This window comes from Aulonocara stuartgranti, assembly GCF_965226115.1.
Source record: "Aulonocara stuartgranti genome assembly, chromosome: 10".
In the NCBI taxonomy this organism is placed as follows: domain Eukaryota; kingdom Metazoa; phylum Chordata; class Actinopteri; order Cichliformes; family Cichlidae; genus Aulonocara; species Aulonocara stuartgranti.
Window position 1 is genome coordinate 20,054,289 of NC_138946.1, and position 26,105 is coordinate 20,080,393.

At 40.7% G+C, this 26,105-nt stretch overlaps 1 protein-coding gene across 7 annotated transcripts in view; it reads right to left on the reverse strand.

Annotated features, from left to right (window-relative positions):
- nrg2a (neuregulin 2a) overlaps nt 1–26,105 on the reverse strand; it is a 79,501-nt gene that overhangs the window by 21,314 nt on the left and 32,082 nt on the right. For 6 of the 7 annotated variants that reach the window (XM_082548532.1, XM_082548531.1, XM_082548533.1 and 3 more), the window contains exons 2-3: nt 20,229–20,394; nt 18,877–18,995 (exon numbers count right to left, since the gene is read on the reverse strand). In XM_082548532.1, the coding sequence (XP_082404658.1) occupies nt 18,877–18,995; nt 20,229–20,394 (285 nt within the window). Of the gene's footprint in view, nt 1–18,876; nt 18,996–20,228; nt 20,395–22,499; nt 22,580–26,105 lie in introns of those variants that run through there. The other variant, XM_082548535.1, reaches the window with a different exon arrangement.

The following is a 26,105-nucleotide window of genomic DNA, read 5'->3' on the forward strand; positions in this document are numbered from 1 at the left end:
AGGCTGCAACCTTTCCCAGAATGCACCAGTGGAAATCAGAGGAGCGTCGTAGACAGATCATCAGTCTCCACAGGACGGGTGGACGCCACGATACTCGTAGTCACAGATAATCTACGGTCCACCTGGCGTGCATGTGGGTGGACTGCGGGTGGAAAACAGATGACCCACACGGGGAGGTGGAGAACATGCAGACTTCACATAGGAAAGATCAAGGCCTATATCTGAACCGTGGACAAGTTCTGCTGTCAATGTTTATTTTGCTACTGGTCATACCAAATTAGTTCCACAGTAGTCACCTTTTTTCCCTCTTTGTCATCATTTTCAATGAAAAAGTGAAAAGTGAAAAAACAACTTCCTGCACTTAGTTGAGCTGTTTCACATAAAAAGAGTCAGATGCAAAATCTCAAAATTACACATATTTTTTGTCTAATAGGGCTGCTAGATACATTTTAACTAACTGAAACCTATATTTGTTAAGATCACATTATTTTTATACAGAAATAAATGACTTAAAAAAACCCCAAATAAACCAAAATAAGGTATACTGGTACGGGTAAAGGCGCTATTTTCTTAGCTGTACTCCTTGTTATAAAATGTTCAAAGTGAAGATCAGCCCTGTGTAAGCTAACTGGAATGAGGGCATTTAAACAATATATCCAAAATCCCTGTTTTGGATTAAACTTGATAAATAGCTACAGTTTGCGAAGAGGCTTTAAATCTGGACAGCTGTAGCATGGGGCTTATATTTTTATTGCCATACAGCTGAATGCTTGCAGGTGGAGACCACACATCTCCTCAGCCGACAAGGTTCATTTACCTAAACAACAAACACCACCTGCAATATTAAGGGGCTTCCTAGAGGAGCAGAAAAATTCCTGCAGACCACAATTTACACTCCATACAGTGAGAAGAACAGCAAATCCAACTGACTGAAGGAAATTACACGCTAATATCGCTGCAACGATTCATTAAATATATCAAAACAATGAAAGTGTTTAATGATGACTTAACAATTTGGCAAAAAAAATAATTCCTGGAGTTGATCCCACTTTCAGAAAACTATCTACTTCTATTTTACTGAATCTATTCTCTGCCAAATGTTTAAAATGAATTTAAATGAATCATATAAAAGTATCATTTGTATAACTTTAATAAATGATCTATATAAACATACTCCTACTGGCATGGAGGAATTGATGATTTCTTAAGAAAAAGGTCACTTTACATATTTTAGCAGGATTCAAGCACTGCTTTCAGTGGGCTTCAAAGATTGCAGTTATCCTAACATTAACATTACTATTGGTTTTCAGTCATCAACATCTATGATGTAGCACAGTGTCCCAGTTTTATCCTCCCCTACTCCTTTTCCCTGCTGTCCTCCCTTCTTTCCTTTGTGTCTTCCAGTTACTCCCACATAGCAGACCCTCTGCTTTAAGAAAAGTGAAGAAAAAGTTCCAGTTTTTGCACACTGTGTACAGAAAGCTTAGGAATTCTTACTAAAAAAGCATACACATATACACCGTCAGCAGAAGCGTATAATAAAACAGTTGTTGATGTTTACGGCATTCGAGATACAAAGTAAAATGATCATGTGTAAAATTACAAAAACCTCACTATCCGTATTATTTTCATAACAGTTATGGTTTAAGCTTGTGAGCAGGACGGCCTAAATAGGAAACATACAATTAATTTCAGAGGCAGACTAAAAACTTGAAAACACCAATAGGAGACTCAGTGTTTTAAATTGTGTCAGATTTAAAGGTTTACGGCAGTTAAAGGCCAACACACAGGACCTGAACTGATGCATCTATAAATCATAGGTTCGTGCACTTTAGGGTTTATGATAAACTTGTAAACTTGACAAAAGCATGTGTAAAAACCCTGCTGAGCTGCAGTAAAATATCTAAAAACCCTGAAATGCTGAAGGCTAGCTTTGCGCCCAGCAAGCTATAGTTTTTTTTTGTTTTTTTTTTTGCAAAACCAAACTGTTTGGTTATTCCCATCATCATGCCTTCTGTCAATAAAATAGATATTTATATTTTAAGAGAAATTGAATGCACCTGGAGTAAAACATTTTATATAACATATGTCTGTGTAGGTTCTCAGTCATCCAGGCCATGGTAATCTAAGGAGCTTGGAAAAACAGCTACTGAACCTCTTTAAGTTTCTTGAAGATGCTTCACTTTCATCCGAGAAGCTTCTTCAGTTTTAAGACCAAATGGTCGAGAGTCACGGGTTTTAGTCCTTTAGGGTTGTTGACCCACTATTGATCATGTGTCTCATCACATGTGCCAAGGCATGACAACAACACCAATGAAGCCTTAAGATGAGACCCCCCAAGTAACTACAAAAAGAAAGTCATCAGTTGCCAAAACAACTTGAAAAAATGATAAAGCCATTGACCACTCTACCTAGGGCTGCACGATTTTGCATAAAATGAGAATCACGATTTTTTGGCTTAGAATTGAGATCACGATTCTCTCACGATTTTCTTTTCCAGTATAAATATTTATTGCACTTATTAACTGCACATCAACTTCGTAACAATTGAGACTGAACATAAAAACAATAAATAAACATAAAAACAACAAATGTCTCACGTTTTGTTGTTGCCGCAAAATGTTGTACTGCTTGAAATTCCGTCTCCACCGTTGCTCGACACTGCGTGTATAGAGCAGGTAGTGCAACAATAGAAAAATAGTTACGGGACGGCACTGTGTAGCGTTTGTCTAGGGTGTTGATCATTTTCCTAAATCCCTCGTTTTGCACAGTGTTGATGGGAGCCATATCTTTGGTCAGGTGATAAGTGATAGCCTCCGTAATTTCTTTGTGCCTGCGGAAGTTCGACGGGTATAGGGAAGCGCTGTATAAGGTTCCCGTTATTGATGTTTGGGTGGTTGACCGGAAGGATTTTCTCCTGTCACTTTCTCGTCATCCCTGACGTGCTCTCCGTTGTTTTTTCCCTGCTAATTTTAGCATCACACCGCACAGCTTCTGTATCACGTGGTATAAGGCTCCGCCCTTGTCATTTGTTGAGCAGGAAGAGTGAGCGCTTGTTTTCATGCAGATTACGTCCCGGATCAAAATGCGGTACAATCGTTGTCTTTTTTTTTCTTTTTCTTTTTCTTTTTTAAATCGTTGTCATTTGGAAATGAGATTGCACATAAGTATGAATCGAGATCGCGATTTTCTAACGATTAATCGTGCAGCCCTACTACGTACCACTGTCTGTACCCAGGGATGCTATACCCTGTTATACCCTGGAGTCCCACCCAGCCACCTACAACATTTCCAAGCACCTCGTCACCATCCTCTTGTGGGGAACACACCCCATCACATCAAAAACTCCCCCTACTTTGCCAACAAGGTTCAGAAAAGTACACTGGATCCAGATGAAACCATTGTGTCCTTTGATGTGGTCTCTCTCTTCTCTTAAAAGATAGCGATCTCTGCCTTACCACCACATATTTTAAATACAAAGAGGGTTTCTACAGACAAAAACATGAGTGTTCCCCAGTGTCCCCAGCCTTTACATGGAGGAAGTGGGAAATAAAGCTCTTGGCTTTTTCAAAGGGACAGCACCTAGCCACTGGTACAGATACTTGGATGACACCTGGATCAAAATCGAAACCCAAAAAGTAGAATCCTTAATTCTTCACATCAAATCAGTGGATAAAAACATAAAGTTCAAAAGAGAAGATACAAAGGATAACAGCCATTTCTGGACTGTGCTGTGAGCATTGAGGAAAATGGAAACCTTAACACTGAGGTTTACCAGAAGCCCACACACATGGACCAGTACCTACTCTTTAACTCCAATCACCCTCTGGAACAAAAACTTGGAGTAATCAAGAAAAGGAACACACACATGTAAAGAAAACTCTTAAAACATGTAGTTATCCCAACTGGGCTTTCATCAAATTTGCAGAGATGCACAGTAAAGAAGGTCAGACACCAATTTGTCATCCTTTATGTAGCAGGTTTATCAGAGAAACAACCAGCCACAGCTCAGACAAAAACTGGTTCATCCCAAAGACATAACTCCCAAACACAAACTAAACAACATACTATATGCTGTGAAGTGCAGTGAGAAATGCTCAGACCTCTACGTTGGAGAGACCAAACAGCCACGTCATAAATGCATGGCACAACATAGAAGAGCCACCTCGACGGGACAAGACTCAGCTGTACACCTGCATCTAAAGGATAAAGGTCACTCTTTCGAGGATACTAATGTTTTGGACAGAGAAGACGGGCGGTTTGAAAGAGAAGTGAAAGAAGAACAGAGGTGGAGGTTTACAACACCATCTGCCGCTCACAATCCAGTTTTTAACACCCACTCACATCTTGTGTCAGTTGATCTCAGTAGGTAAGGCTCTCCATGGTTTCACCTCTGATGATAATGACCCACTCCCTTTTTCACACCTTGGCTCATGTGATGAGGAACATGAACAATAGTGGATAACGACCCTCTTAAGGGACAACTCCCACTAGGGCTTAAATACTTGGGACTCTCCAATATTTAGCTTTAGAACTGAAGAAGCCTTTTAGATGAGACGTGAAACGTCTTCAAGAAACTTAAAGAAGCCCAGTCACTTTTTCTTTCCAAGCTCCTTAGTTTATATAACATATATAAAATTGTATATATATTTATATTCCTGCAATATCTATATTCATATTCATAACATTTAAGGTATGGTACAGATGAAGGGTGAAGACTTAAATATGCTGTAGTTGAAATGTTTTTGACCTTCCTCCCAGAGTTGGAAACACATGATTTAAATGTTCCTATAACAAATAAAACTTTCGGCACTCTACTATGAAGAAACATTGCATTAATACAGTAAACGACCATCCAGTCACACGCACGCGGGCGCACACACACGCCTTTGAAGCAGTCTCGTTGTCTGCTCCACCTCGATATGTTTACAAGAAAAGGCTCGGGTCACGTCACGCCAACGCCACAATTTCAGGAAGGACGTACATCAAGTGCAGCAGGGAAAATAAAATGAGGGGGGAAAAAAAATAAAAAGACTACCACAAAAATATTGCAGGTGATGGTTATCTGACTTAATGGGAAACCCATACAAGGAAATGGTACATGCAGACTCGGTTCCAGAGATGAAACAAGAGCAATGTTTTCTTTCTAAGATCTACTTCAGCCAATAGAGTGTTTACTCAGGCTGCACCACATGTTTACATGAGATTAAAACTCATGACAAGACCTAACAATTTATTGACTTGGTTAGAGATACACATTTAAACAACAGAGAACATCTCATTTAAGGGTGTGTGATGCAGATTAAAGAAAAAAAAGTGTTTGAAATCGCTGTACTACTGAAATATAGTTAGCATAAGTACAACATTTTTGACTTTTTAGGAATACATTTCTGTAAATGAGAGGAGATAACTGGTCTGGTAACAGACTGAGTTATTTTTCAAAGAACTGCAATACAACTCCAAATGGTTTCTTTTGATATGAGAAGATAATCTTTTTCTTTTACTACTTAACAATATCATGCAGAAAAGCCTTTTTTTCCCCCTGAGTCAGTTGGGGCCAGCACAGTGGAGCAGTGGTCCTGGTTTGAATCCGAGTTTCCATGCTCTCCCTGTGCTCGCACGGTTTCTCTCCGCATACTCTGGCTTGCTCAAACAGTCCAAAGACATGCATGCAGTTAGGATGATTGGTGATTCCAATAGAGCATGCATCAAAACGTTAATTGGGGATTGCAGAATGGCTGCTGGTGTGAATCTGAATGTGAATTGCTGTCTGTCTCTATACGACAGCTCTGCAACAGACTGGCAACCCATACAGGGTGTACCCCACCTCTCACCCTGCGACAGCTGGAATAGGCTCCAAACCCACTGTGACCCAGAATGGGATAAGCAGAAAAGATGAATGGACTGGATAACTGGTCAGACCACCAACTAGAAAGCAATAATTCAAAGCTTGATCTTTATGTTTATGGACTCATAACAGATTTAATTACTGTTGCATACTGTCATCCTGAGATAAGACGTATGGAGTACAGTCTTATCTCAGTTGCTGTATCTAAAAGGACTGAAATGCTTCATAATCCTCACTGGCTTTTGTTCTTCTCCTTTTTTTCTGAGGGTTTCATTGTTTAGTTGCAATAAATCACATCAGTTTTGCATCATTCATCTCTCTGACCTCTGAAGAGCGTTCTGTTTGTGTGGACTAAAAATGATCCTCACAATCTTGCACATATTCAGTGATAAAATAATTACATGGGTTCAGGTTACAGTTTTATGGTGTGCGAACAGCACCGAATGACAAAGGATGATCTGCGGTGGACTCACCTCTAATCATCAAGCGCGACTGCGGCGAACAAACCACTGCAATTTTTGTTGACATTTGGAATAATAACATGTGTCACGAAGGCTGTATGTGTTCATCACTGCCATGCAGCGCAGCTGTTCAGCTGGGTTAGAGTGCTAGTGCCTTTGCATGTGCTTATTAAAGAAAACTGACATCAGTAATATATTTTTGTATTTTTTTTTTTATAGAAAGACACGGTGTTACTCAAGCAATCTGTTTCATTAACTACTAACAAAAATAATAAATAAATAAAAAGCCCCTCTGTTCCACAAGCTCCAGTTATTCCTGTCAACTGAAGGGTTGTTTTCTCCAGTGTCTGAAGTGATAATTAACAGAAGCACAACAGCGGGTAGCTCTATTAACAAAAATAGAGTCGTCTTATCCAGAAATGAACAGTTTTGTTATAACTCAGATTTTGTGATTTTATCTTATTTATTTATTTTTGGCTTTTCTTGTTTCGAGCTGTCGTCCTTTTTTTCAGCTCGCCGCTTTCATCTGCATCTGTCAGGAGATAGTGATGAAGCTAAAAATGGTTTCTAAAAAGGCAAAAACTTTGTCTGATCACAGCAATCAGAAATCCTTTTTAGCCTTCTTGTGCAGGATAAAGCACTGAATCGCTGAAATGCATTTGACTAAAAACAGAACAAAAGGGAACTCGGATAATTAATCTCTACAGAGAATCCATAAATACCAAAGTCCAAATGACTTAAAGTTCATGAGTTTGTTCTGCTGCATTTTCTTGCCTTTCGTGCCATATGGTGTTGTCTGTCTCCAGTCACGCTACGCAATCCCCCTCCCCGCCTCTCAAAGGGGACCAGAGTTCAGGTGTATTCATTAAGGCTGACTCCTTGCTGGACGCAATACAGATTCCTTTAACCTGAGGAGGACATCAGCTGCTCCGCTAAACAGAATTGGGGGCAGAGTTTGTTTATCTGCACTCGTGTAGCCAAGGTTTCGTTAAGCGTGCTTGGTTTTTAACCTTGGGTTTCAACTTTCCTCAGTACTGTAGCCCAGGGGCTGAATTTGACTTGAAGTAAGTTGAACAGAGGTTTCCTCTGGGTTAGTGAGAGCCACAGTGTTTAGCCATCAGCCCTTACCACTGACTTTGATTAATCCTTCATGGCTCAAGAACTGAAAAGAAAAGCTGGGGGTGCAAGGCGGACCATCTGGAAACCTTCATAAACATGCCTGTCTTTCCACGCTCTCCAAAGGATTCAAGGAAAATCGTAAAAATGAAAAGAGAGGTCCCTTTTGCACAGTTTTGTCCTCTCGAGGCACCCTGTGCATATGCAGCAAGCAGAAATGCGCTCATACTGAATCCTAGCCCTGCGCTGCACCTCACAGCCCGGCCCCAAAACACTGAATTGTGTAATGAAATACATTTTCAACAGGCCCGCGGTGAAGTTACACACACGTCCCTGCAATTTATGGCGAATGCTGATAATTTACTTCAGCTTAGCCTAATCTTTTTCACCTCAGCACTGTAGATGAACAGTAAGGCCTCTAAAAATGCGAGACAGAATCAGATTCAGTGCAGGGAAAAAGACAAGACCAGATCCATCTGGACTTGGTTATGAATTTCTTGTTTTCACTCTTAAAAAAAGTGTTATCAAGATGAGCAGTATAAATTATCTAGCCTATTTGGAAATATGTCATTGAGCAAGAACAGGTGCGGAGATTCATCTCTGACATTTCTGCAGCAAAGCAACGCAAATAAAGGAGGTGAAGGTGCAAAAACCACTAATTTTCTGCAGCTTAACAACCATTACAATGGACGAGCGTGTTATCATTGCAAACGTAACAACCTAAATATAAATCCAAATAATGTAAATCTTCATCACAATCTAAAGAGGGAGGAAACCTTCGAGCCAGACCATAAAAATCAGAAGAGAGAGTGATAAATGCAAATGTACAGACCCTTCAGCAGAGACGTAAAGAGGGTGGTCTCTGCAATAGCTCTGCCACCCAGACAGGCTTTTCCACAACTCAGTTTTATGTACCAGAAAAAAAAAAGTACTGAGTGCCCCCTAACCTCCCAACTCTTGGTAGGGAATGCCTGACGTGTCTCCTGTTACAGCTAGAACCGAGATCTTTTATCTTAATACTCGAGACCTGTTCATTTTGTGAGCATTCTTGCTACACATGTGTACACTGCATTTTGTTCCTTTCTGCTCTTCTGCAAAGACGATCCCATCCAAAGAAAACGGATAAATAAGATAAACAGATAAGAAGAGGTACAAAGGAGCAAACTGGGAAGTGTGGCTTTGGTTAAATATAAAGCTGTTGACAGCCGTGTCTGATGTGGCAACAGAGAATGTCCAGTGAGGTTTAACAAAATGAATGAGGAGAAGAAGAAAAAATATTTGCAGAGTTTAGCTATTTATATTGTGGGCTGTACTGAATAGCAGCATTACACTTTTAAAGAAGGTGCGACCGGAGACAAATGAGCCTAGAAAGTAAGATAAATGTCTGGACCTCACAAATGCTACAATAAAGATCTGCTGCTTGAACAAATATTTATAAAAGTTAGCAATTAAAAAAAAAAAAAGTGTCTATTTAAATAAAATAAAAAAATGCATACAATACGTGTTTTCACGCTCAGCTTTGGAGCCACAACATATTTTGACAGGAGCTCAAGCCCAGACAAATGTAGGAGCAATGAAAGAAAACAAGAGACACATGAGAAGGACAAAGAGCGATGGATACAGAAGTAGTGCAGGGAAGATGAGAGCAGAGAACGAGAAAAGAGGGCTTGTTGACAGGATCATTAGGTGGAAAATATTTCAGCTTGCCAAAACCAACAAAAACCAAGCATGCTACTTCCACACATACAATATGGCCACACCCAGTCAGTGGCAATATCAAGCATCTGTGCCTTCCAGCATTTTGCACAAAGTATAAAATAAGCAAGAGATTTCATGTCAAAGGTCCAAAGAGGAATTAAATTACTATTTACTGTAGGTAAGACGCAAGAAAGAGCCCATTATGAATGGCGATGCACTTAAAGCTTTTTTTCAAAGGAAATTTATCCACAATTCAAACTCCTTCAGTACGAAACGGGAATGTTTAGAAATGAACAAAATGGAGCCTGCCAGGAACATTAATCTACCACCCACTCTCAGCAAGACTGCCACTGCCACAACCAGTGTGTCTTCTTTTATATTCTTGTCTCCTATTACCATTTTTCAGTCACATAGCTGATTTGCCTGGTCTTGCCTGCCTCAATCATCTCAGCGCTGAAGTCAAATCAAAGCGCGACATAGTATGTGATTGCACAACAGCTGCTCACGCACTGCGAGGGAGCGAAGAGCTCTTAGGAAAGACAGGGTATGGTGTGCGAATGGTGTACAAACGGGCGCTGTTATGGTCACTGGCGGGCACCAGTGTGTGTGCAGCTGGCAACAGGGCAGCACGAGGGGTTTTCCGCGCCGCGGTTAAGGACAAAGGTATTCTCTCATGGGCAGCTCAGATCAGAGTCAGGGTGGCGTTCGAGACACTTTCACAATCCAAGTGTGGGGATGCCAGTGGCTTTCACTTTTTCAACTCTGGGCTGAGAAGCTGTTGTTTACCACATCCTTGAGTTTTCCAGCCTGTAGCCATGGCTACAGTGGTCACAAATGAGCATCAAAAGGTGAGGAAGAGCAACGGGCTAACTCTTTAAAAAGCTTTCAGCGTCACTGTGAATTTACTGCAGCGAGGACTCGGTGGACAAAGATTCAAATCGGGGGGAAAAAACCTGTGGTAACAAAAAAACAAACAAACAAACAAACAAGAAAACACCACAGGACTTTAGGGCACACTGCATCTCCACTTTAGAGTCACTGACATCTTTTATTTAAACCCGACAGGCAGCGACTCCGATACCTAAGTTGGGGGAAAAAAGCAGATTTACAACTCGAAGCTAACATGTTAGAACAAAACAAATGAAATTATTTGTAATGAAGCGAGACTGATTTTGCTGTGAAGTGTTTATAAAGTTTTAAGTAGCGGATTGAAAGGCGCTCGATGAAAAATAATCACCGATCAAATCGATATACTTAAACGTGTTCCACAAACAGAAATTCCATCTAATATTTATTATGAGTCATAAATGCTGGAAGTGGCCACAATTTCAGATGATCAATCTGATGTCAACTATAAAAAATACATTAGGTAAAGCTTTAAAAGGACAGAGTGTGAGATATCCATATGCACCTTTGCCTTCACCTTCAACAGCTGGCCCTCTTTTCCAAGGTAGGCCTGCCTTTGCGACCTTGTACCAGATATAGAAGACATATACCACAGCTCCATATTTGGGTCTTGTACTCACAGCTACAGTAGTGGCCAGCTGTTAGGACTAAAGGTTTTCCCTCGGTTATTCCCCGAAAGCCTGAAAGCACACAGCAGCCCTCCTTCGGTCATAAACACACATGCACACACACCACCCACACCTGCTGTATGTCCTGAAAACAGGCAACGCAGCAAGTGTGTTTTGTTTTAGGCTGCCCTCTGTATACTAACGATGAGTTCACTGTGAGTGTGTCATTGACTAAAGAGAGGCATTTTCTGTTTACACCTACACACTTAGGAGGAAATGGCTTCAACGCTGATGACACTATTGCTGTACCCACTACTCATACAGAGTCCCCGGTAAAAGAACTTACTCACCCTGACACACACACGATGAATACAGTTGCCGAGTGTCCAACAAAAGGAAGCAGCACGATGGAGTAATGGGAGGTTTAAGATTAAAGACAGCTGTGGCAACTAAACTATAGTACTGTTACTCTGAGCTTTACGCAACGGAATGGTAAATATATGTTCCTCTTGTACTCAAAGAGAATTTTAAAGAGAACAGAAGACACCCCTGAATTAGTCTGACCCCATTCTGAAACATGCCAGGTAAGAGTAGGAGCAGGGACTTTGTTTTAATGCGAATGAACACATCTTAAGGCAACTTAATGTCATTACTCTGTCGGCACATCCAGGCCCTTATGATGAAATTCATCATTTTTAGACAATCGCTTCTCCTCCGAGGTGCTTCTTAGTGATTTGTCAAGAAAGAAGAAGACGGCGCCCAGTCACCCTGCACAGTTGGGGTCTCCATCAGGGGGAAAAAAGACCACCAGCACAGCTGAGGAGGGCTGAAAGAGATTCTTTTATTATGCTATCAAATTAAGGCTCAGATAGGTTTGGTCCCAGGGTACTGGAAGAGTTAACAAAGCCCTGCACACAGCGAAAACCTTGTGTCACCTGCTCACATCACTCAGCTTTTCAAGTGTAACAGCTGCTTCCTTCCTCACACATAGCAATATCCTCACTCATTCACACTAACGGCTTAACTGTCCCGCATAACACAGTGAGATTACCGGACATTCTCAGAAGTCTGATGTGTTTGGATTTTTTATAACTTAGTTGTTTTTTCAAAGATCTGAGTGAGGACGTCCACTTATCGTCCTGGATCGGAGGGGATTAAAGTGAAGTGACAGATCAAGCAAAATATAATAATCCATCGAGGGACTTTTAGAAAGTGTTTTCTTTAACATATTTGACTCATTTTTCACAGATTCTGATGTTAGGATCCAACAGCTGCCTCTTCTCCAGGACATTAGCACGTAGTACATATGAAAGCCAATAACTCACAGTCCCTGTCAAAAAGCAATGAATTACTGACAGATTAGGGAGCTGATTTATGTTTTAGGTGCGAAACGTAACTTGTCTTCTGTCAGATTAACTTCAGGAGAAGCCCCCAAACATTGGTTAAAATCGATATACTCTAAGATCTGAGGCAGTATTTACAGATGTGCCTCACAGTGGTTGCTGTGGTTGGGCTCAGGTATGCATGTTGTGCAGAAGGTGCCAAGAGATCAGCAAAAGAATGATGGCATCGTTTCCAAGAATTTTCTTGATAGTCATGATAAATTATTCTTTCCCTTTGATTTCTGCTTCATTTGGATGTTACTGGAAGCAGCGTTCGAGTCCTCCACTGCCGTACGTATGCACTCATCCATTCATAACACGAGCTGTGTTCTGATCACTAGATGATGCAGAGTGTGTTCATCCTCTCGCGACGTAAACGCTTCCGCTTAGTCTGGAACTTCTCACCACACCGGATGCTGTCCACTAATACAAAAAGTCTTTAACAATAAACAAAAACAAACCGCAGCGTAGATGAAATGATGATTCTGTGAGTGCAATAAGAAAACAAGTGACTCACTCGAGCTGTCATAAGTCAAGTCGTAATGTCAGACAGCAAAACAAACAATCTGGTTTCATTTGATAAAACAGGTTTCTTAACACGTGAAAGAGAGGAAATGCAGATCCCGATTCTTTTTATATGTCTGGATTAACGGCTTTTGTAAATTTGCCTGCAGGCTGCTGCACGCAAAACTGTAGACAATGGCAAGCACGACTTCAGAAAGTTTGTCGTTTTACTTCCAAATGGTCAAGATCAGGATCGTTTCCTTCCGTTTGTGTTCATCGAAGAAATCAAACATTCAGCAGCGTTTTAAAACCACAGCAGTCTTCTATAAGGCAATGTGTTTGCCGCTATATGTTAGATTACAACATGCTCTTTGCTGTACAGAGCCCTGGACCTGATCTTGATATTGTGGAGATTCTGGCACAATCAGATGGCCACCTCAGAGACACGCCTGTCCAGACCCCCGGACTCCTGGATAGTTTTAAAAAAGTGGGTATGACTAATAGCCGAGCAGCTTGATCCACAGAACCTGACAAGCTGTTCTCCAGTGGCCTGTAAATACAGAGAGCTTGGCAGATGTGAAGGCCCGTTTCCTGCAGACATGGTTGTAGCTTTACCCGCAGCAATCAATACAATTGACCGACTTACAGATACTCCACATTCATCCGAGGCCACAACTAACATCCTTTAGCGTCACTAGAGATGAGTTTATCTTTTCGCTTGCGTAGTAGGATTGAGTAAGTTTTGCTTTTACTCAGTTGACCATCGAAAGACATGGAAGGAGTGAAGGAAGTTGTTGTTTATCCAGTGCAAAGAGGTACTTACTGTAATGATTCACTTACGTAGAACATATTAACTTACTGGAAGAAAACAGAAAAAGCTTTTTTTTCTCGGTTTCGTGTTTATTGCTTTGTGTTAATCATGTCTTCTGTAACTTATAAAGTTGTTTTACAACTCGGGAAAATTTTGGCCTTCGGTTCCAAGGAATGGCTTTCTAAACGCATCGTAAACCTTTCTCTTTGATAGACTTTGATCAATGTTTTGTATCATCACCAAGCTTTAACACTGAATGTGAATAAGGGCTATCGGTTTATTTTCCATATTTGGTCTTGTTGTCCGTTTTAGCTAAGTTCAAATAACAACCAATCAGGAGCTTTTTCATATAATCACAACAAATCTATAATTTATATATTAGCATATTTTCTGCAGGTGAATTATGTGCAACAGCAAATGTGACGGAGTAAATGTAGCCTTCTGTACTGACTTGAGGTCAGATGCAGGATGACTGGGGTGTAATTGCTCGAGTTCTTGAGCCTTTAACAATGCAACAAATTGTAAATCAAGCTTAAGCTTAGTTCTCGTTTGCTTGCTCAATTGTTTAAGTTATTAAGAGTATTTGAGATTGCCAACAGCTTTTTTCCCCTCTTTTTGACAGCAGGAATGCAAGTATTTGATTTCAAAATGAGAAGCGAAAACACGCAAAACATTTACGCACATTTATATGTGTGTGGGGTTGAGGAAGGGGTAGGGGCTGAGGGGCATTGTGCATGCGTGCGTGCATGCGTGTGTGCGTGCGTGCGCAAAATTGTTGCTGGTGGGCCTCAGCAGGACTGTTGAGGTTGGAGGAATCGTACGTTCAGCTGTGATTTCCATCAACACATTCCTGGACGCTCACACACTCTCTCAGCGGAGCTGCGCACAGCACCCCCCAAGGATGTGACCTGCAGCCTGCAGACACAAATGGCTGTCTCACAAGCGCTTATCACAACACAGCAGCCTGTAGGATAATGGGACGCCTTAATCTGAAGCCACGTGGAGCTGAGCAAACTTTGACTAGTGTTGCTCCTTCATGCTGGCCCTATGGAAAACAGCGGATGATATACAACACTGTTCGGCAGTATGCCAGCAGGTTTCACCATGCCAAACTGATTACAGGGTAGAGGTCAGACCACATGGACAACAAATGGTCCCTGGCACTGGGGGTTGGGCATAAGGCGGAAAGCATCATGCTCAAAAAGACAGCAATTGTCACCGAGACTGTTTAAAGGATACATGATATTCCAAAGCACCAGGAAGTGCACAGTTGCTCATATGCTGCACACTGTTGTGCATTTTGTCAGAAAGCCAAAGTTGGCGCAAACACAAATAATAAAACATGTGGCCTCACAAAAGTATGCAAAAACTGGTCCGCAGATTAAACTAATGTTTCAAAATTCCCAGGAAGCTAAAACGGAGCCAAAGAGAAGGAGAAAGTATTAAATGGGACTTAAGACATTGATAACGAGCAACTTAAACACTCAACTCAGCAGAACCTCCGACCATCTGTGCTGAATAACTGTACAGTAACTGGCACTTAATCGGTGTGTGTTTCTCTTCTGCTGCCCTAACAAAAAGACATGACTAAAATCCCCACACAAGTCCAATCAATCAATGTTATTGGCAAACTGCAAGGCTGGCGTGAAGCCACAATGTGCTGCATGCCTCCAAATGCATAAAGGGGTTCAGTTTGAGGGAAGGTTCTGCTCACAGCAGTTTCTACGCCATGGTCCACATCTCGACTCGAGATTACACAGGTCTTATATTTGTCTTATATTGATATGGTTTGTGATGAGTCATGACCAGCTGTTCTGTGTAATATGGGAATATATACAGACTGCTTTTTCCTTCTATGGCAAGTGGAAGCGGTTCTCCTAAGAATAATTTGAACTGAACAGAACAATAGCTTTTAACTTTGGCGACACCTCAGGGGAATGCGTCATATCCTGGCACTCCTTCTGTACCTGCTACTTTGCATATCAAGTCAAACACTGTACCAATAAAGACGGGTTGAAAAAAATGTTTTGTTAAGTGTGGTACCGTAGCGTCTTCCGATTAAAACCTTTGTGGTGATCCACAAAAGCTTTTTGAAAACGTTTGAAAAGGTCCTTTCATTTACTTTAAAACATATTAATGTATAACACACAACTGGCAAAGAATAAGGTGCGGGAGTTACTGTGAGCCGCTGAGATAAAGATGGGTTGTGGTGGCCTGTGTTCACCATGTGGTGGAGCTGAGTGCTGGTTTCCCGAAGTGTCTGTTCACCAGAACAGACAAGCAGGCAGGCAAAGCCCGGCGCACACTGTATCCAAGTGCGAGCGCTCGAATGACGCTCTCGTGCTGAGCTGCTATTTGACTTTATTATCTATGCTCTACGGATTTCACTTTCTGTCTTCTCCTTAATAAGTTCAAGAAGTGTTGGCTTGTTTGCATGCCAGATACTGTTAGAGACACACCACAGGCAAGGAGGAAAGACACCCTGAATCTAGATGTCAGGTACAGTACGGAGGTGCTCAGGACAAAAGCTGGAGAGCAGTAACTGCATTCTAAAATGGGTGTGAAACCCTCCTCTGCAACAGAGCGGACTCATGTCTTCCTCTTCATACTTTTCTCTCCCTCACTGTCTGCCTCTCTTTTCCACTGGCTGTATCTCCCTCTTGCCCTCTACCCTAATGTCTTTGTCTGCTTTCTGTCATGCATTCCCTCATTTTGCTCCCCCTCCCCACAACCCGCCCTCCTTCCTTTATCCACGCTATCTTCTTCTTTAGCTCACTCTGTCCATCTACATCTGCACCCCCTCCCCTCGCTCTCCCTCCCTGGAAGGCACACATACACAGATAATACTGCGGCTACATGCTGCTTCTGCAACATACTGCAGCAGGCGAGCATACTCCACTGCAGCCCTTTAACACAATGGCCATTTCTCTTATGACCTCACAATGAAAACAGCTCTCGGTCTAAACAGATTGCATGTTCTCTGCATCTCAATCAAAATCACACAGTACATTTTTTGGGGAGGAGGGAAATACATTTCACAGAGACTCCCTGCAACATGCAATGCATCATTTTTTTTTATCTGCATCTGCTAATATCAGCCTTTCACAAGACCAGCATGTTAATCAAAGCAACATGCCCTGCTTGCTTCAAATTCCTTTTAATACCATATGTATTTTCAGTTAAGCACTCCCACTGCCTATGGACATATCACCCCTGATTCGCCCTGTCTTGCCTTCTCCCCCGAAGCATGACAGAACGAGACGTGCTGTTGTAACACAATGGGACTTTTTTTTTTTTATTGAACCATGAACAAACACATTCACACAAACACACACTCCCAATCACACACAAAAACAAAGCACACAGAGACAGACATCTAGTGATCGTGGCACATGAAAGGACATACAGTGATGCCATTGTTGGAATATCCAGGAGTGATTTAAGGAAATGACAAAGTGTCGACAGATAACAACACAAAGAGAACACAAAGATGCTTTTACACAAAGACAAAAGAGCGACAAAACTGTGAAAAGGATGACTTGAGATTCAATGAAGAAGTATGCTTTAACCTCAGCTTTGACACATGCAGATACTATCGTGCTTAGCTTTAAGTTGGAACTGTCGGGTGTTCGGTCATGTTTTATCCATTGTGGCTACTGTACATCTCAGCCCACATGTTCATTGCTTTGTGATATCATATTACCTTTGATATTGCTGCATTACCAGCTCTTTTCGTCTGCTAAGGTCATCATATACAGTTTCATGTGCCGCCAGTCACATGTTCGCAAGCTCGATCAAACAGGTGCTACCACCAGGGGTTCCTAGGGTCTCAAGCACGATCTGACCTTTCTTATTTACTTGCCATTAAACTGACTACTGTTTATCGAATTAATTTTTCATAAATGTTAGCGCAGTATGTATTGCATCACTGACCCTTTAAATATTAAATGCACATAAGTGCAAAGGAATATATCACTGCACTGGAGAAGAGCCAAATCTCATGACAAGCAATATAGTGAGAGTCACACAATCTGTCTGTGAATCTCAAATGAAGCCTTTTATATGCAATATTAAAGATACAATATTAAGCCCCATTTAAACACAATACGGAGGACTTCTTTTCGGCGCAATTGTTTGCTGGAAATCAAACTTGCATGCTGAAACCCCTGAGAATCTCCGTGTTTCCAAACACAATGGATCCTTTCTTTATCTGAAAAGGCTCTAATAATGAAGCTCAGCTTAAGTCTGTTAACTGTAAACAATAGCTCTAAAAGGTGGCCTTGACAAATGCAAAACAAGAAGGTGGAGGTGATTATTGTGCCCTGAGTGCGCCCAAGGACAGGGTGTGATGGATAAACTCCAATCCCCCTCCTTTTCCCCACCATTTACACCTCCATCAGCGTGGGATGAGTACAGAAATCACCTAGTTGGAAGGTCAGCAATAACAAGAACATCTCCACTGGTGTGGCACGAGGAACCTTACTTTTTAAGTCACTCATTCTTCAAAAATAGTGAATATGTGGATGTTGTAAACTAGGAAATCTCTCACTCGGAATAGCGTGAATAAAAATATGCCGTCACGCACGAGAGGTTTGATTAAACAATCACTATCTGCGCTGACTTCATTCACGTCGCATGCTCATGCCTGCACAGTATCAAAGTCTTGCGCCATTACTCAGTGGTCTACAAACAGAAAAGCCGGGTGATCTCAGTGGAGGAAGTTGGATTTCCTCAAGCACATCCAACAGTTTCTGACTCTTGCATGCCAGACAACCATATAGATCTCTGACAGTCCAGCACCAGATAACATCAAGTCCTTTCTTGAAAGGATGCAGAGCAACATAAGGTCTTTAAAACTCTCTTTCTTTCTTTCTTTCTTTCTTTCTTTCTTTCTTTCTTTCTTTCTTTCTTATATTTTGATATATAAATGTATTCGATTCATCTACTCAAAAAACAAGCTCTCCACAGCAGCTAAAAATTCGCTACCCATACTGTGAGGAACAAACATAAGCTCACTAACCCACTGAATGGAAGCAGCTGTTATCAAAACTCTTTCATCTGATACAATACTTTGCAAAAATCTGCAATGCACACACACCACTACCACTACTAAACAAGCCTGTTAGATTCTATCACACACACTGAAGATACTTTTTACAACTCTCATATTCTGTCAAGCTATGTTTCAGATCTAAATCTGTAGTCTGCTGCTTTTGCTGCGTGTCGGTGACGGTCAAAGACACTGTGCAGAACAGTTTTGTGGGGTTTTGCATTGCAAGCGAAGAATGGTGAATGAAAGGAAATAACACACCATACATTGCATTTAAATTCCATTCACCCCAAAGTGCAATTCTGTTTCCACTGATTAATAGGCCAAAACCACATGTGTGGACAGTTGTTCTTCATGCGTGTTACTCTTCTTGCATGCCTGTTTGTAATGGCTCCTTTGGATCTCTCAATTGGCAGGAGAACAGTTATAACAACAACAACAATGCCAGTACATCTGTGCCGCTTTGCCTGTTGCTTAGGAGTCAGTACTCACTGCTTTGGACGTTAACAGTGCCAGTGGAGTTGTCCTTTCCCAGCAGGTTCTCCACCACACATGTGTAATTCCCAGAATCCTCCAGTTTTGCTCTGCTGATCTGGACTCTGGAGTTTTTCCTGTGGGTGACAACACTCACATAGCTGAGTCAGGGGAATCAGGGCAGGGAGGAAATAGCAAGTGAAGGCAACAAGTGGAAATACTGAGGGAGGGGTGCCGGTGCATGACAGGGCATGGCACCAGCTCTTCTGTAATAAGGATTCATGATTACTTGCTCTGGAGAGTGGGATGACTGTTTTTAATAAGAAACCGTGGAACAATATGTTAGAACTAGCTGCTGTGTTGTTTTGTAGCTTTGTTTCACGTCGATATTGTTATATCGTGGCCTCCTTAAGTTTTAACCTTTGCTCAACAGTAGCCACGGTGAGTAATTGCTGGACAAGGACACAGAAAACTGTCATATTTCCTTTCTTTCCTTGGGTATTTCTTATTTTCTAATGATGTTTTAAATCAATTAAAAAGAAAACATAATTACAAAAGAACCCCAGACCATCAGGTATTTTTGATGTTAATTTACAACAAGGTAATAAAGCATCCTCCCCCACCCCCCACACTGCTGTTATGAAAGAGGCATTTGTAAAGCTTTCCACAGGGCGACCTGAACCCCAGAGCTAGTTTTAACTCTGAGTGTTCCACACCTTTGATCTGTTCAAAAGCTAATTTATGTGTGATCTCCAAAAATAGTCTAAAGGCTGGCAGTAACAAAACTGTGGCTACACAGCGTGCAAAAGAAAACCAGAAACAAAGAAAATTATAATTTGTAGGGTTTTCAAAAAAGATATATATATGAGGGGCACTATATCATACTCTTGTATTGCTAATAATAATAATATATTCTTTGAAGAGGGACGAAACAGAAAACAGCTACTGCAGACGTAGCTCACCCTCAGTTTTATCAGGTTTAGCTGGTTTAGCTGAGAATAAGTCAGCGACATCACCCTGTATGTTTCAGCTTTACATAAAACATTAGCCCCCGGTAGCACTCCTCCAAACCAACTTGACTAGTGCTAACTTGCACGTCTGCCACATTGAGTGCTTAGATATATGATCTATTGCTTTGAAATGCAACTTTTTATTTGAATGAGAAAGTTAAATAAAAGGAGGGATCAAACGCTAACTGAGTCATTACAGTACACTTCAATGAAGGAATTATCCTTTATAATCCCAAATACTAGAAAAGAGGAGGAAAACTGCATCAGCCCTGCCTGCTGACAGTAACGTCACCCACGGAGAACCTTTTACCGTACCGCCTATGTTGGGTTTACAGTACTCGGTTTTTGATTTGTACTCACTTGCCGCTCCTTATTTTGACTTTTTTGCTTTTCTTCAGCTCGTTGCCATCTTTGAACCATCTGTAGGTAGGGGCAGGGTTTCCTGTGGCCTCGCACCTAACTGTGAGCTTGCTTCCCTCGTCCACTATCATTGGATTTTTCATCGGTTTTAACTTTGGAGCCGCAGCTAAAAATAGAGAAAGACAAAAAAAAACAAAAAACAACAAGTCAGTGATAATATATAGACATGGACTTGATTATGGTTTGGTTTGTGTGTAATTGTGTGTTTTAGGAGGAGACAAAGAGACTGCAACAGAGGCGGTGATTGTCTCTACGGACTGAGCCAACAGCTCTCTCATGTAACCTCCAGATGTTGTCACCAGAGACATGATCAGCTTTACCTCAGACTAATAAACAGGCTGATTTTCAATCTGGCATCGCTTTTATAAAAACACCTGAAGCAATATTTAGCAAACATCCATTGGCTGATCTAGAAAATCTGTAACCGCAAACTTTAAAGCCAATCTGTACGCAAGAAAAGCCAATAACATTATGACTGCATAACAACTAGTCTGTTGTGATGATGGGAACAACAAAAACAAAAAAAGGGATTTAATTATAGCTCTTCTGTTTGTTACAGTATTGTGCTTTGCAAGAGCACAAAACCCTTGTTTTGCCCAGAAATGTTAAACTTTGAGTGAATTTCTTGTGTGTTCATTTCTTTCTCTGTATGCTCATATCAATGATCAGTGCCTCGGCAGTATACTCTGTAAATTCTTGCAACTTTTCTTTCCCCTTTCTTTAGTCCCCAGAAGAGGAAAAGATTTTAATTGAAATATGAAAATGATCTGCATCCAAAGCACACACAAAACAGACAACACAGACACACTCACTCATTCACACAAACACTTGCCAGCTGACAGCTGCACACATGTTTAGGAGAAAACTCATCCAGGGCGGAGCAAGAGGAAAGAGGTGAACAAGGGTCAGCCAGGGCTGGCCGAGAGCCCCCTCCAAACCCTAATGCGCACACGCACGCACACACACACACACACACACACACAATTTCCTGCTCCATGTGTAACATTTAAAATTTCATGCATTTGCTGAGTTGAGTGGTCCCACAAATTGCAGCTATTTGTGGTGCATCAAAGGATGACAGCTGAATGAAGACAAAGCATGACAAGCAAAATGAAGTACACACAGGTAATGACTTCAATTAAACACTGAAATAGCAGTGTACCGAAATTATCCCTTGTTGTCCTCTTTTTTTTAAAGAGACTGTCCCACTTCACTGACCTGGTTAAGCGACATGTCTGCACAGAGAGAAAAACTCTAATGATGCTGCAGTTTTTATGTTCTGTGTGTGTTTAAGTGGGCAGCGGGTGACAGTGGTGGGTTTTGATGCAGCTACAGGTATATCTGTAGATTGATTATATCTACATAACAGCATTTTCACATTTTAAAATGTGGCATTCCAAACGTATACCGTTATTAAACAATAACCACAGGTTTGTGCGCTACTTTTGAAGGTATTGTTCCTTGTCAGTTCTGCAGAGGTCACTGTTGCTTATTACTGATCCTACCTCAATATACTCTATTATTCACAGGAACAGAAATGCAAGCACTTTCCGGTGCCATGTAAGCCAAGCAGATGTGACATTTAGGAACTCTGTTGCAGCCAAGCTTGTCAGTGTGTCCTACAACTGACAGTGTGTCCTCCACTCTACATCCTGACACAGACCTGTGCTCGATCTCCCGGGCCACTTGGCGCTAATTCTCCTGACAGGAGCCGGAGGTCAGTGCTCATGGTCCCAGTCATGGATCTCTCAGTAACGGACATGAAATGATTCCTCAGCTGAAGCAAAAGTATGATGTAGACAAATCATTCATTCTTGTAAATAGAATTTTGCTAAGAACACTAACGCATTATAATTATTATTTATAATTACACTATTTATATTATTACATAATTATTACTTACAATAATAATTATTATACAGTTATTACTTTATAATTAATTATTATACTTGCACTTCAAAAGGTTTTTCAGTTATCTGTTCACCTGGCAGTTAAAAAACCCCAACAACAACAACAACAACAAATACAAACGTCCCTTTTTCTTCCCCTGCACTCCTGATACAATCAGCTAAATTCAGTTTGCCTGCAGGAGGTGTACAACTTTTAAGGAGTAAAGATACGGACATTTTTTTATTTTTTTTGCACGAAAGGACAAGAATGCTGAAATACTGAAAACCGCCCCCAGGACAGAAATAGCTGCATTATACTTACATAACACAACTTGCAAGCATCTGCACAGATAGCATGCTAATGCAAAGCTAGCAAAGAGTGTATGCCGACTCCAGCCCAGCAGCCAGACCCTGAACTTGTTGCTCATATTTTGAGCATTGTAGCCTCCATTTCTACCTGTAAATGTTCCTACAGTAGAGTCACTGTGGCAACCGCATTAAGGTCTCTTTTGGCTAGCTATATCTTTACTTCATGTTCATATATAAATGCTAAAATGAAAGATCCTGTGTTGGTCCTCATTAGTATAGAGATGTGTGTTGGTCTGTGGGACTATATCCTCAGGTTTATAAGTTACCTGGTCATTATGAGACTATGCTTTTCAACTCATTTAACAGAGTAATGTGAAAGTAATCTAATAAGTAGTTTGACAAATTACTGAGTAATTGGTGAGTAATTAACTTACTGAATTTAACTGCGTTTGAGAAAAGTAACAAGCAGTGTATAATAAATTACTTTTTTGAGTAACCGTTGTTACTCACGTTTTGCCAAAAACATTTCTGATATTTAGTGAAGTAATCTTAATTGCTGAAGGTTATTGTTAGATAGCTCGAGTTAGGCCTCAGAAACCAGTTTTAAACATAAAAGAATGTAAAAACCACGATTACTCTACAATAGTGAATACTATAATTAGAAAATTGTGCTTGTGTTGCACACACTGCTTTTTTCAGGGATCAAAGAGAGAAAAATGTCAGATTTAAAATAGATCCCAACCAACAGAGATCAATGGAAAAGCTGGTATTTTTAGTTCAATAGCTGGCATTTGATACTAAAATTACTGGAGAAAAACAAGGAACTTTTATCTGTGAACAACATCCTGCTGGAAAAGACTCCTACACAGTGGAGAGTCGCAGATGTGCCACTGTAAGGTGGCACGTACTAACTTTAATGAGCTTACGGTCTCAATATGGATTTGTGCGCTGCAACTGCTTGACACATTCGGTTCAGTTCAGTTCAATTTCATCCAGTTCAGTACAGTTATATTCACATAACTCCATCTCACAACCACAGTCATCTCAGGGCACTTAACACTGTAAAGTAAAGACCTTACGGTATTATAGAGAAAACCCAAAGATCCCCTTTGAGGAAGCACTTGGCGCGACAGTGGTTTGGGACAATAAAACCTTATTTATGCAGTAAGACATAAATGTGGCTTTGCAGAGAGTCATAACGTTATATAGGCTTCACATATTGTATATTACCATTCAAAATCAACTCTGCTAGTGGGGCTGGTTTATCGACAGCCTGCAGCAAGACCATATAGTGAGTGCAAGACTCCTGATGCTCCAGATGTACTTCATTAAGCATTTATTTATTAAATCTAATATATTACACAGGACTGGAAACTCAATGGAGATAAGACTTCACAATGTAGGCTCCTGGTACTCTTCACATTGCAGAGCTAATGGAAAATTACCAAAAATGAATCAGCTGTGCTGTAACTGCATTGTTGAATACAGTAAAATAGAGTACACATGTGTCATGTTTAATAAGCAGCTTACTCAGACACTCTCAAGGACTTTTATTTCAATTTAATTAGGATATTATTCTCTACTTTTCTATTTAGTGACATACAAAGCTTACAGAATTTACATGGGTCCCAATTCTACATAAATGAAAATACTGTGCATGATTTCCCTACACACTCAACTCTGCCAGACCCAGCACATTGCCTGGGGACAGCCTTGTCAGTCATAGCGCGGAGCGGGAATGAGGCTGAAACGTATAGAATGTTTAGTGCTTTGTCTGGACACAGGCCTGTCCTTGCCAAGCAAATTAAACAAGTTTCGTCCTTGACTGGAAAACTTCCAGGAAAACAGAGCTGCACTTTTCATCAAACAATAAGCCAGATGTGTGAGAGGGAGTACTCCAGTATACCGTGCTAATGAAGACGCAAGGAATCTTTGATATACATTTAATGGTAACTTTAAACCATGTATACATTAGCACAAAGAAGGATTTAAAATCCATGTACTTTGTGATGTAGTAGCTCAGTTCTGGAACGACACATGGAAAAAAAGCACTATTCAATCAACAGTTTAATGGACATTATTGTGCAGGCTGTGCAACAAAGTAAAGCCCAACATACATTTTTTTTAGAGAGCATGTTCATTTTACCAAGTGCAATTAATGTTTTCCAACAGGATAATAAAGACTCGTTATCCTTGAAAATAAAATAATTTCTTGGGGACAAGCAGTTGTCTCATTTTCCATTACAGCAGTGGAAAAAGTTTCAGGGAGTAATGATAAACCCTCGCCTCAACAACAGCCTGATTTTCTCAATTTGAAGCACAGGGGCAGCTGCAGATATGGACTATAAAAACCCAATTTGAGAATAGAAGCCTATCCGGTGTGTCAACGGCTCATGTCTTGGGTAACAGTTGGAAACCTCAGCCCAGAGAGTTGTTCAGAAACAAAGTTACTTGATGAATTAACAATACAGTGCTCTTATTGAGTGAACGATTCTGTTTTACTTCCAGGAGCTTAGACAAGGAATCTGAGGCATGCCTTTGTGTTTTCCTTTCTAGACAAAGTATCCCTGATTACTCTGGTGTTATGTCACTTCACTGCACGTTGTCAAAAGACAAATTACATGGTGAGACAGCCAGAGAAATGGGTTTTGCATGTGGGAATGGTCTTCAAGCACCTCACACTAGTCACTGTAACTCAACATCTGTTCAAAGAGATCATTTCAACAGCCTCCCAGCACATCTAGTGCACTTTCACCAAATAATTATCTGGGACATTGTTTATATGTGACCTCTCTCTTACCAACACTGCATGTCAGATTTTAATTGTGACTACTGTTCTGAATGATGAACGTTTGACAGAAGTGATAATGACTGCAATTCAAAACTCTTTTGAGTAAATGAATCCTGGGTTTAATCACTTCTCCTTTTTAGTAATTTTCCTATGAATTCAATGCTGACACTTGAGTTAAATATAGTAGTCAGTCAGTAGTCATCAAGACTCCAAAGCAGGGCACAAAAATAGACTAAACATTGAAGATGCAATTGTGAATTCAAAAGGTCTTATCTCACCCCATCTGTATTTTGGATTATCGCACTGGTTCACTTGGGACCAAAAGAGGTTCTTCCATTTAGATTTGCTTACAAGCAGCAGAACTGGCTTCTATTTACAGTTTGTTGAACACACAAAAGGTAAACTTTTACCAGTCCATGTTTCACAATGTTTCCTCCATGCTTGCCAGTGCAGTGCTTGCAAAACCATGTTTGTTTCAGAGTCCAAGTACTATAGAATTTTGTTTGCAACATTAAAATATATGTGTATATAAAAAAACTAAAATTTCTTCTATCATGTCTATAGCACGGTCCAGGATCATCGCTTCATTATGGTTCAGGTCTTGAATGGTTAAGAGTGTCACAGCCCACCTTAAAAACCAGGATATCCCATTGGGCATCCCTAATCTAATAAGAAAAAACTGATGTATGTTGTTAAAATTTATTCAAAAAACAAACCACAGAGGCTGTCAGCCAGAAATTGCTAATGCTACCTAGTCATGCGCAAAATGTTAAAGCCAATGTGTGACCCACCTGCCACTGGGACATTTTGCATTAATGTTTTATTGAT